At 33.8% G+C, this 12,262-nt stretch overlaps 1 protein-coding gene across 2 annotated transcripts; it reads right to left on the bottom strand.

The window, feature by feature from the left end:
- Positions 1-252: 252 nt before the first annotated feature.
- On the bottom strand, positions 253-11,987 carry LOC119831780 (RNA polymerase II-associated protein 3-like). 2 transcript variants are annotated; one of them, XM_038355285.1, is made up of 10 exons: positions 11,880-11,987; positions 11,346-11,459; positions 10,624-10,743; positions 8,980-9,107; positions 8,018-8,150; positions 7,477-7,554; positions 6,295-6,483; positions 5,150-5,416; positions 4,276-4,465; positions 253-3,167 (listed from the first exon to the last, which is right to left on the bottom strand). In XM_038355285.1, exons 3-10 carry the CDS (start codon positions 10,717-10,719, stop codon positions 3,079-3,081), a joined length of 1,170 nt encoding a protein of 389 aa, XP_038211213.1. In that variant the 5' UTR covers positions 10,720-10,743; positions 11,346-11,459; positions 11,880-11,987; the 3' UTR covers positions 253-3,078. The 2 variants fall into 2 exon arrangements, with proteins under 2 accessions (XP_038211213.1, XP_038211212.1); XM_038355284.1 differs by lacking the exon at positions 11,880-11,987 and adding an exon at positions 11,715-11,873.
- Positions 11,988-12,262: the final 275 nt, after the last annotated feature.

The following is a 12,262-nucleotide window of genomic DNA, read 5'->3' as shown; positions in this document are numbered from 1 at the left end:
ATTATAAATGCGTTTGTTTGTCTTTATTTCACGACGCAACGGAGCGATTTTATTTATGCTTTTTACGCCTGGAGATAATTACGTTAGCGAGTGACATAGACTACTTTTTCACGCGACGAAACATGACATTTCCAAGAGCATTTTCTTTGACTAAGGCGACAGTGGGCTTTATTCTAAAACTCATTATTTTTCAAATTTCGCCTTTTTCAAATAAAACTAGGGAGCTGGAGTGAGGAAACAATAAATGACAAGTTATTATTAAAAATTATATTTAAAGAACCAAATTTTGCACCATTGAGAGGACATATTCTAAAACACTTCGATTTACAGTTGACAGAACAGATTGATGGATCTTTTAATATAATACGGCCTTTGTGAATATTTCTATAAAAATATTTAAGTGATATTTCATTATTACAATTTTATCTTTTAGTTTAGAAGATTAACATTCCACATTGAATACGTATTTTTTGCTCATAACTAAACGTAAGAATAAACTATAATATTATATATAACAGAATATAATTTTAGGCCGAAATCTCATGCTGAGAAAAGAACTAAACGCCTTCAAAACATATCAGGTTTCTCATACTTTTACCTAAACATAAAAATATTGGACAAATATCTTTTGCTTCTTTTTAATTTCAAATATTTTGACACATTCGAAAACAGTTAATAAGTTGGACAGATGCTTGTAATTTTTAAAAGTAACTTATATTATCTAAGAAATAACGGACAAGATTTAAGATGATTTAAAAACACTAAACGAAACAATAACAATCAATATCTTAGACATAACAAAACATCGTAAGAGCTTAATGTGGGATAAAATAAATTTGATCTCTACCATACCATTGCATAAGATTCAAATTTGTATAATGACGCGAAATATTAAATATTCGACACGAGTTTTGTCAACTGTACAATTAAAACAAAAACATACACACAATTCTGTGTTAACAATGTCTTGTGAATAAGTCATAATGCACAAGTGAATATTAGGTGATCGCCAAATTTTTAAAAAGCTATATGATTCTTGTTTCATCCGTACAAATTTATTACATTTTAATACATTTATATGTGTTTTACAACAAATAAATTCAAACTTCATATGAGCTTTAAAATAAAATAAATTTCGGTATATTTAACACTGTATGAAAAATATCTAGCTAAGAGGTTAGGATGTACAATTAAACCAAACAGTACCAGATAATAACTATGAAATGTTATACAAAATTGTCATGTTGATTATATTATCATTAGCCTTTGATTATTAGATATCTTATTAGATATCTTTTTTCTCTTTGGCTTCATCTAACAGAGGGTCTGCGCCAATTTCTAGTGTAAGTCAGTAAGTCAGAGTCAGTACTCAACTCCAACTAATATTATAAATGCGAAAATTTGTAAGGGTGTGTGTACGTTTGTTACTCTTTTACACAAAAGCTACTGAACTGATTGCAATGAAATATGGTACGTAGATAGCTGGACCATTGGAATAACAGATAGGAAACTTTTTATCCCGATATTCTTACGGGATACGGACTTACGCGGGTGGAACCGTGGGGCGCAGCTAGTATTGTTATATTTGTGTGTTTGTAGAGTTATGGAACCTTGGAACTATTCAAATGGTTTGTTTTTCGTCGTTTATCTGTACTCTGTAATTTATAATATTGTTATAAATAAACGGGCTATGTTTTATATTAGTTTGAATAGGATTATTTGCGTTTAATATTCATACGACGGAGATAACTTTTCTAAGCAGCAACTATGGGGTGACGACTTACTTGATATATAATCAAAGGCTTCAGATTATATTTTAACAATTAAAACGGACAAAAAATGCGCAATTTTTTCTGTAAAAATAGTATCAGAAGTAGTTCTACTATCATTAATATAATTCATTACAGTATAGCGAAAATGTATGAATTAATAATTGTGTAAAAATTCGAATTTCGAATGTTCATTTTTTTTTTTCTTTTCCAAATTCCAAACTGCCGAAAGAAGTCTTTAACTAAAAAAAAAATGTTTTCTTACAGTATTTTCACAATATGTAATACATTGATACTTTTTTGAATTAAAATTTTTATAGATGCTAATTTCAAATTTAGCGTGTGATAAGAATCTCGATAGTCTAAAGACCTTTAAAATAAACAAACTGTTACGGTAATAAATGACATATAAAATAGAATTTTCTCGACACTGTCATAAAATCAAATCTTCAGAAGTAGACCAAATTTAAACGGGGCCACACTTTCAAATAAAAAATCATCATTAAAATCGATTCACCCAGCAAAGTCATGAGGTAACACAAAAAAAACACAGTCGAATTAATAACCTCCCCCTTTTTTGAAGTCGCTTAAAAATAAAACTCATTCCGACTCATTAAAACATTTAGTAGGTAGTTTTATAAAGAAACTCCAATATCTTATTCTAACCTAGATACAAAAACTGCATTTAAATTCAATTTATCTAACTTCATATTAATATCACTATTAATAAATCAAACACAAAAAACGAACATTGACACAATTTCACTGGCCATATTATATGATGTCTTTAAATCAGCAACAACAAAATTAACTCAATTAAACTTTAATAAGTCTCTGGAAGATTCCATCTATCTGTTTGACGTAATTCATCAAAATCCATTAAGCAATTGAATTAACACAAAACATAATGCATTGTTGTAATAACATACAAAATGATTCCTTCCCGCGCTTTCAAGAAATATAAGAACTCTAGCAAATTTTAAAGTTTCTTAGAATCCTAACTAGTAATAAAAATGCGAAATGAAACTTAGCCTGTCTGTCTTTTTTACACGCCTTAACCACTGAACCGATTTGGATAAAATTTGGTACAGATATAGTTTGAAACTCGAGAAAGACACAGGACAGTTAATTCCGGAAATCTCACGAGAATGGCAATCATGTAGGAAACCTCGGACGTTTTTATCACGCGAGCGAAGCTGCGGGCGGAAAGCTAGTCTCACTATCAATTCTCTATATTACTCTTCAAAAAAAATACTCAATTCTATATTTAAATTAATAGTGATATTTCATATGAATACTCCGATACCAATTAAAGCTCAAATTTCTTCTTCAGTTCATCTATTTCATCATCGGGGAGACCCTCTTTCGTCTTGCAGTGCACCAATAGCTTGTTGACCACTGAAACCGATGAATAAAATATACACCTTTATAATTAATATTGTTACCGTGTGAGTCGAGCACGCATCGGCACGAATTGGGCCAGCTCGCACCGGGGAAGTACATCAAAAACCGTCGTGAAATAATAGCATGCCATATCCTTTTCCTTACCCTTCCCAGTCCTTTCCTTTATTCCTCTCATCAATTCTTTCTTAATACCTTCCCAATTTAAAGTCGTCAATCCATTTGTAGAGGCGTAAGGTATGTAATTGATCTTACGCCTCTCCAAATGTTCATGGGCGGTGGTAGCGCTTACCATCAGGCAACCCATCACCTCCATTTCCATTGCCGACTGTGACGTAAAAAACCTTTATATTGCTTGCTATTGTAACGGCTTGTTACAATATAAATATAAATCTTCCTCTTGAATCACTATCTATTTCAAAGGACCCCATGAAAATCTGTTACTTAATTTTTAAGATCTAATCATATATATATTTATTGTGGGAGTCGAGCACGATTGGTCACGAATTGAGCCAGGTTTGGGAAGTACCACACCCCACAGGGGACCGGCGTGAAATTGCAGAATGCTACTGTGTTTCGTACGGTGAGTGGGGGAGCCGGCGGTCGGTTTTCTAATCTTCACACTTCCCAGTCCATACCTTCTATCAGGTTGTCAATCCTTTCCTTATCCCTTTCGCCTTAAAACTGGGCAGCACATTCGCATAGGCACTACCTCAGCAAATGTTCACGGGCGGTGATCGCTTACCATCAGGCGAACCACCAGCTCAGTTACCCGCTATCACATGAAAAAAGGGTTCTGGACACTCCAGACTGAAATTTCTAGAACAATTAGAAATTTTGAAAGAATAGAAAAAAATTTATCACGAGGCAGGATTCGAACCTGCGTTTCTTGCCCAACCGTAGCAACGCCTAGCCTCTCGGCCACCCGTGATCCCGCCACAGTAATCGAATTTCTTTTACTCTTTCGGTTTCATGTCTCCTGCCTCGTGATCAAATTTTTTCTATTCTTTCAATTTCTAATTTATAAAGCATTTCAATGCTATAAAACTAAAAATTAAATTTCTAGAACAATTAAATTTTCAAGATGTCCAAATAAAGAGCAGACCTTCCTTATCCGCATCCGATAGGAACATAGCGAGTGCCGAGAAGCGCTTCACACGCGTGAGCGCGTGCAGGTAGCGGGCGGCGCGCGCGAGCTGCTCCCGGTGCTCGTGCAGCGTGTGCAGCACTTGGGACAGCACGTCGCTCTCTAATGCGTTCGCGAATATCGACGGTATCGCCGATGGGTCTATAATCTGTGGACATTGTGTTTTGCGATTTTATTGATTGCTAGCCGTTCGCCCCGGCTTCGCCCGTGGTACATATATGGGCTATGTCACTCTCACTGAGTGACATAGCCCATATATTGCAGTTTAGTAATGGTGAAAGAATTTTGAAAATCGGTCCAGTAGTTTTTGAGTTTATCCATTACAAACAAACAAAAATACAAATTGTTCCTCTTTGTAATTTTAGTGTAGAAGTGTTGACTAGCTCCGTTCGCATAGTTAAATATATATTTTCTTTAAAAATTTCTTAAATACACATAATAGGGTCGAATTGACATCACAAATTTATTGACACTCTTGCTATTGCGCGTGGCTTTACACGCCTAAAATTCGGAGTAGTTTAATAGAGTGTGTTTATGACATTTTATATACCTAACATATAAAATTTTCACTACTTTGCCTTGTTTTATTAATGCCATAAGTGTTTTTTAACGCCTGTTGGTAAGCGATCACCATTCACCACCGCCCATGAATATTCGCAGAGGTAGTTCCTCGGCGAATGCGCAGCCCCCATTTAAGGGAAAGGGGTTAAGGAAAGGATTGACGACTGGAAAGAGGGAATGGACAAGGAAGGATGAGAAAAAGAAAACGGGCCTCCAAGATGCACATAGGTTGCCTTGCCTGTAGGTTAGAGTAAATAACAAAATTACTCACACTTAAATAATGACTCCTAGCTTCGGGGGAATTCTTTAAATACTTCCACTCATTCATAAACTGAACGCTATTCACCGGAGCAATCATTTTCTCCACGGGTATGTCTATTTTGTCCCCGTCTCCTTTAGGCGATAGATTAGGCTTCGCAGAGTCTGAATTGTTGTTGGAATCTCCTTGAGCTAGGCTATCTAGGTCTATTTTAGTGACCGATTTGGGTTTGTTACATCCGAACGGTATTTCCTGTATTGTTATGTGTTTAAGTGCTCTCTGAAATGAAGAAATTAGTTTCAATACTGTATGGTGATGGTAAAAAGCAGTGGTGGCTCAGTGGTGAGGACCTCGGACTTAAAGATGAAAGGGTTCGAGACCAGGCGGGATTTTTTTAATCTATCTGCACATGTGGATAACATCACCACAGCTCGAAACGGTGAAGGAAAACATAGCGAGCAAACCGGCATGTCCGAGAATTAAAAGTTCGATGATATGTTGCATCAGCTGCCAACTTGCACCTGGTTAGCGTGGTGGATCATGATTTTGATGAATTTTGGAATTGATATATCCCATAAAAATAGTATTCACTGTATTTAATATGGAAATTAAGCGAACAAAATCGCAAATAGAAGGTGTGTGCAAGTCTGTATATCTGTTTCACTTTCACAAAAAATCATTTTGAATTTGAATTTGAATTTCAGTTTAACTTTTATGATAAAACATGTATACACTACTAGACGTTCATCCCGGATATCAATATTCCTGTTTTGATAAAAAGAATCCGATCACCCAAGTCAGCTCATATATCTGTACACAAAATTTTGTCAAAATCCATTCAGTAGCTTGTAGCAAACAGCGTGATTAACGGAAAAACATCCAAACAAACAAACTCTCACATTTGAATATTAGTGTTCGCGTTGTTCGATTTTGATAAAATTAACAAATAAATAAAGAATTCTCATTTAAATTATACACAGAAGTCAGTTACGGATCTACACAATATAGTTTTAAGAATGTATCAAATCGGAAAAATATGCATCAGGGATTCTACGAGTATTTTTTAAGTAATTAGCGTATTAAAAACTATAAGCTTCATTAAGCATAGTACACCATCGGCGAAACAGCCTGTACATTTGAATAATATTTAAAGGTACCTTAGATCGCAAATGCGGCGGTTTTTTCACAGGCTTGATGACGGTAATGTTCTCTCCGACGCCATCTCTCCATTTCTCAAGCGGCGTCGGTTCCGTTGTCTCGAGTTCTACCACTTTCGGTTGAGCCGTTTTTGTTATCGGTTGCACTTCTATTGTTGGCGTTGAGGACGGCGATGATTTAGATTTTGCCTGGAACGAATCAGAAAATTTTAATTAAACAATATTCATGCGAAATACTTTCCATTATTATGGCAATATTGCAGTTTATATTTTGGTTTTTAAATAGCAACACAAATTAATTACACATTAAAATATTTTTACAACGACAGCAGATTTTTTAAAATAATTTTTAGTTCTATAGCATTGAAATCCTACTAATATTATAAATGCGAAAGTTTATGAGGATGCATGTATGTGTATGTATGCTTGTTACTATTTCACGCAAAAATTGCTGAACCGATTGCAACGAAATTTGGTAGGTAGATAGATGAACAACTGGAATAACATATAGGGAACTTATTATCCGATATTCCTACGGGATACGGACTTACGCGGGTGAAACCGCGGGGAGCAGCTAGTGCTTTACATATAAGAAATTTTGAAAGAATAGAAAAAAATTTTTCACGCGGCGAGATTCGAACCCGCGTCTTTTCGCCATACCGTAGCGTAGACGGTGCTAAATCATCTCAAATTCCGCCACGTGATGGCGATTTTTTTTTCATTCGTTCTAGTGTAATTTTTTCATTTATCAATAATGAAATTATTTCACCAAATAAACAATCATTTATCAATAAGATCACAACACTTACATAGACCCTATATCACTTAACAATATATTGAACTAGCTGCGACCCGCGGTTTCACCCGCGTAAGTCCGTATCCCGTAGGAATATCGGGACAAAAAGTTGCCTATATGTTATTCCAGTTGTCCAGCTGTCTACGTACCAATTTCATTGCAATCGGTTCAGTAGTTTTTACGTGAAAGAGCAACAAACACACACACATACTTACAAACATTCGCATTTATAATATTAGTAGAAAGGATAAATCGGGTTTTAAATCCGTTTAAGTCTTTAATTTCTAAATGTATAATACTCGCGTAACATCAAACACAAGATAATACTATGTTTTATTATTATTATTTTTTATTATTTAAATGATACTTTTAAACATTTAACTCACCCCTTTAGTTCCCATTCTAGTTTTGATAGCTTCGAGTTGCCTTTTCGCGGCCGCATTGTGCGGTTCCAGCTTCAAAACCTGAAATTAATACAGATACAATTAACATTTTCACACTAATGTAAGCCTCTAAGGTAGCCTGGAAGATATCGCTACCTAGCGATAAGACCGCCATTTGTACATGTTTTTCTTTTATTGTATGTTCTTTCTGTGTTTCTATATCTTCTGTATGTACAATAAATTATAAAATAAATAAATAAAATGTATAAAGCGGAAGAGTTTGTTTGTTTGCTTGGACTCAATAATCTTAGGAACTACTTTACTTGTGTGCATTTTGATAGTTTAAGACCCAAGAAAGGACAGCATAGATTTTATCAAGGATCTCACACAGCAACAAGAGCTATGTCAAGAAAATTCTGGGACTGCCCACCTTTTTAAGTATGTACAAGTTTATTGAAGAAACAAACAGACAATTTTTCACAATATTCAGTCACACACACTATTAATTAACATTCAATTACGGCCTAAGAACAATATAACCAACCTCATTTAGGTCACTAGAGGCGGCTCTCAGAGAGCCTAGACGTTCCCTGGCAGTTGCCCGTCTCTGCAGTGCTTTAACATAAGTTGGATCTAGTTTGAGTGCTTCGGTGCAATCTTTCTCTGCTTGGTGGAGGCTGGAAAAGAAAATATGAAACTGCAATTTATACATTGCATTACATAACTCTTCGACCACCTCTTTGGTAGAGTCATTAATGGGTAGATGTAGAAGGAGCCCTGGGTTTGATTCCCAGTGAGGACTAACAAACAAAAATTTACTCGGTCTATCAGGACACAGGGGCTTAAAGAGAAATTTAGGTTAGGTTAGGTCCATAAAGAAAATCTATCAGGAAAACAGGTGTATATCACCTGCCCCATACAAGGAGGCATGGGATAGTGACTATACTATAATAAGGGGTACAGGAAGTATTCTCATAATTAAAGTTAGATACGGTTAAATACCCCATTGAAGGTTTATACATACTTTAATTAAAGTGTTTTTGGGCTCATAGGACATTTTATAAAACTGTTTCTTAATCATGGCAATGAATGATGACTTTTACCAGTCTGTACCTAATCTCATACAAATCAATTAAGTGGCTTAGTGGTGAGAAAAAGACAGACAGATTTACTTTATAACATGCATTATGAATGTAACACAATTAAAAACTATTTCCTTCATAATACACATTTCTAATTATAATTTTATCAATTTATATTAAATTTTTATTCTAAAGCATTATGATTAACTAGCTGCATACCGCTGTTTCACCCGCGTAAGCCTGTAGGAATATCGGGATAAAAAGTTGCCTATATGTTATCCCAGTTGTCCAGCTATCTACGTACCAAATTTCAGTGCAATTGGTTCAGTAATTTTTGCATGAAAGAGCAACAAACACACACACATCCTTACAAACTTTCGCATTTATAATATTGTAGTAGGAAGTCGGATAAAATGTGACTCACCTGTCTTTTTTAAGATAACACAGACCTCTATTTGCATAATAAATAGCGTCATCTTTAACAAGCTCAATAGCTCTTGAATAACAAACTATGGCTTCAGACCATTTCTCTTGTTTTACAAATGAATTACCCTGGAACATAAGACAATCATATTTAAATTACAAGATTTTTTTCCACGCTTACTTCTTAAGAGAATTATAAAAGTATTAATGAAAGTGTACAAATACACAAATTTTAATAAGAACTCATGAATAACAATATTATATTACGAGTTGACAAACCCAGCACATATTCTTATGCCAGGATACCTTCGTCAGAAGGGATATAAAAGAATTACAGCTGATTCTGTTTTCAAATATACATAGATAGACTAAGGTTTGTTTAAACACTAACATGAGTATTTTTTATAAATAGAAATAGTAGTAGTAGCCCGTGGCGTCACTAGGGTGGTACCCAGGTAGAAAGTAACCTATGTTAAAATTCAGACTATAATCTATCTTTGTACCTATTATTTGTATATATATTTGTATATACTGATACGATAAGCATTCATCCAACAAACTTTCGCGTGTACAATATTTGTATCATATCTATGCAATATAAAGTCTTTGTAACTATTTTATTAAACTAATTCTACACAATTATAATCCGATTAATACTACCGTAATCTACTATATAAAAATAAGTCGGGTTTTCCTTCCTGACGCTATAACTCCAGAACGCACGAACCGATTTCCACGGTTTTTCATTCGTTGGAAAGGTCTCGGGCTCCGTGAGGTTTATAGCAAAGAAAATTCAGGAAAAATTTGAACAAAAAAGCGGGAAAATAATTTTTTTATATACAGCCATCTGGTGGCGAAACGGAGTTCGCTGGGTTTGCTAGTCTTTCTATATTTACATATGGTGAAAGTTTAAATGACAATACTTATTCATTATCTTGTTTGCTCAATAATCCTGTTACCCAGGCAACAACTGAGTTTATTAAAATAGAATAAGCATATTATAATGTAATTTTATAGTTATTGGGTTTTAATTTATTTCTTACTAGCAGTCTGCTCCAACTTCACCCATGATACCTACGTATATAGCTTATGACACTCAGTGATGCAGCTTTCTAATAAATTATTGAAATTGGTTGTATTTTTAGTACTAACATGAATACAAAAACACAAATGTTTTCTCTTTATAATATTAGTTTACACTACAAATGTACAGTTCAGTACAGATGAATTTGACAATTGATTCATTTGCAAATGCCTTTTTCTTGCACAACCCAGTTATATAACCCATAAATTTAAGACCTCTTAATATGAAGTTAAATATGCTGATACATAGACTAATGAGTGTCAGATATAAACAGCCAAATTCAGTTAAGCAAACCTTTATGAATTAAAGTTTATTTTATAGTGGTAGTACATAAGAATGTAAGTGATATTTCTTAACTAAAAATTAGAGTGTATTAAAAAGTATTTTGTAGACCAGGAGAAAATTAGCAATTTCTATGTTTCCTTGTGTAGTATTCTTTTTTATATACAAGTAAATCATATTTAGTTTGCTGTTTTCTAGTTCCATAAATGAATTTGCTCAGTTCTACACTCAAATATTAACTAAGAATGCAGTAAAAAGTTTTGATAGAACATTTCTTACCCTCTCTTTCTCATACTGAGCTTCCTCTCTTAGTTTCTCCTGCTTGTCTTTCTCACTGTGCTTGCTATCAAGGGACGCTGGGCCCACATCTGCCATGTCTACTTCTTCACATGCTTTTTCCTATAAATTAAAGTATGATCTACTTTATCATATCCATAATATATATCCAATATGTATGTTCAAAATAAGTTTGTTTGATAAAAACTTTCCAATACTATGTATTTCTAGACATCATCAAAAAACCATAGAAAACAAATAGTATGACATAAACATATCAACACAATATAAACATAACATAAAGTGGCAATGTGTTTTATTTTAACTTTTTTGTAGGTTTGTCAGACATTGAGGGTCAGTAGTACCTATATAATATAAATTTCTTTCAACAATTTATTTGAAATACATCAACTGCACATCCTAGCTCTGTCAGGAGTCATTTTCTTACAAGTTTTAATTATTTATTTAAAGTTATTAGCCTAACAGGATACAACTCCATTAAACCAAAAATCATTTAGATCCATTTAGTAATTCTTGGGTATATAAGTGGTATGAACAACACAACTTTCTTTAAGTACAGATTTTTATGTTATATATATTCTATAAACAACTATTTACAGATATAAGACATTCTTGATTGTTATTCACATGCATAACAATGTGTAGCACAGTTAAGTAAATAAAATTAAAATACAATACACACAATGAAATATTAATATTCATACCACATCAAATTTTTCCCAGGCGTTGTAGTCTGACGCGGGAATCCTTTTTTCTAGTTTCCTTTTCGATACAACTGGCCTTTCTTTTCGGACTTTACTCCTCACAGGGGGGAGATCCTAGCCCAGAAATGTTAAGCTTTATTAACATTTATCCTATTATTGCCTACTAATGTCGATAAATAGAAAACTACTAGGATAAAGAAACACAAACCACCGTGAAACATCCACTTACATAAAGAAAATACTAGATACATTTTACTATCATTAAATGCTGTACTAAGCTTGAAAAAACTAATTTGTAAGTCCTATTTAATACAATACATGTAGAGGGTGTGAAACGAGACTAAAATACGAGCATAATTTACTATGAACCTGCTCAAACTCGCCGTTAAGTGCGGCCTCTTTACGTTTCATCTCTGTTTCCCAATTCTGGAGGTCCGTTAGATATGTTTGTAAAGATTTCACATTATCCCGGGCCTGTCTTTGAATTTCATAGGCTTTATCCATTTCTATTTCAACAAAAAAGGGTTTCTTTACCTGCTTGATCGATTTTTTTCGGTTGTCAACCTCAACCCCAAAACAAAATTCACGTTGTCATGGCGCTAGTAACAACTGCTTGAAGTTGCGTTCAGAAATACGTACCACTTGTCATTTTATATTATTTTGACGTATCATTAATTATAGTCGGCTGTTAATAATAGTTATTAGTATTGCTACTTTTTCACATTTTTATTTATTTTTAATTATGGCAAAACTGAATTGCAGTTACGTACAGTTTTTTATACGTATATTTATGAAATACCCGCGAAATTTAAAAAGTTAAATATCTACATAGAAAACAAATAGTACATAAAAACTTCTTTATTGCTTTAAATATGCTTATATATTGAGTAAAATCCACTGTGTTAGTAGTTTTCTAT

This window comes from Zerene cesonia, chromosome 14 (genome assembly GCF_012273895.1).
Source record: "Zerene cesonia ecotype Mississippi chromosome 14, Zerene_cesonia_1.1, whole genome shotgun sequence".
NCBI lineage: Eukaryota > Metazoa > Arthropoda > Insecta > Lepidoptera > Pieridae > Zerene > Zerene cesonia.
The sequence above is the reverse complement of the archived record's forward strand: the minus strand, read 5'-3'. Positions and strand labels throughout refer to the sequence as shown.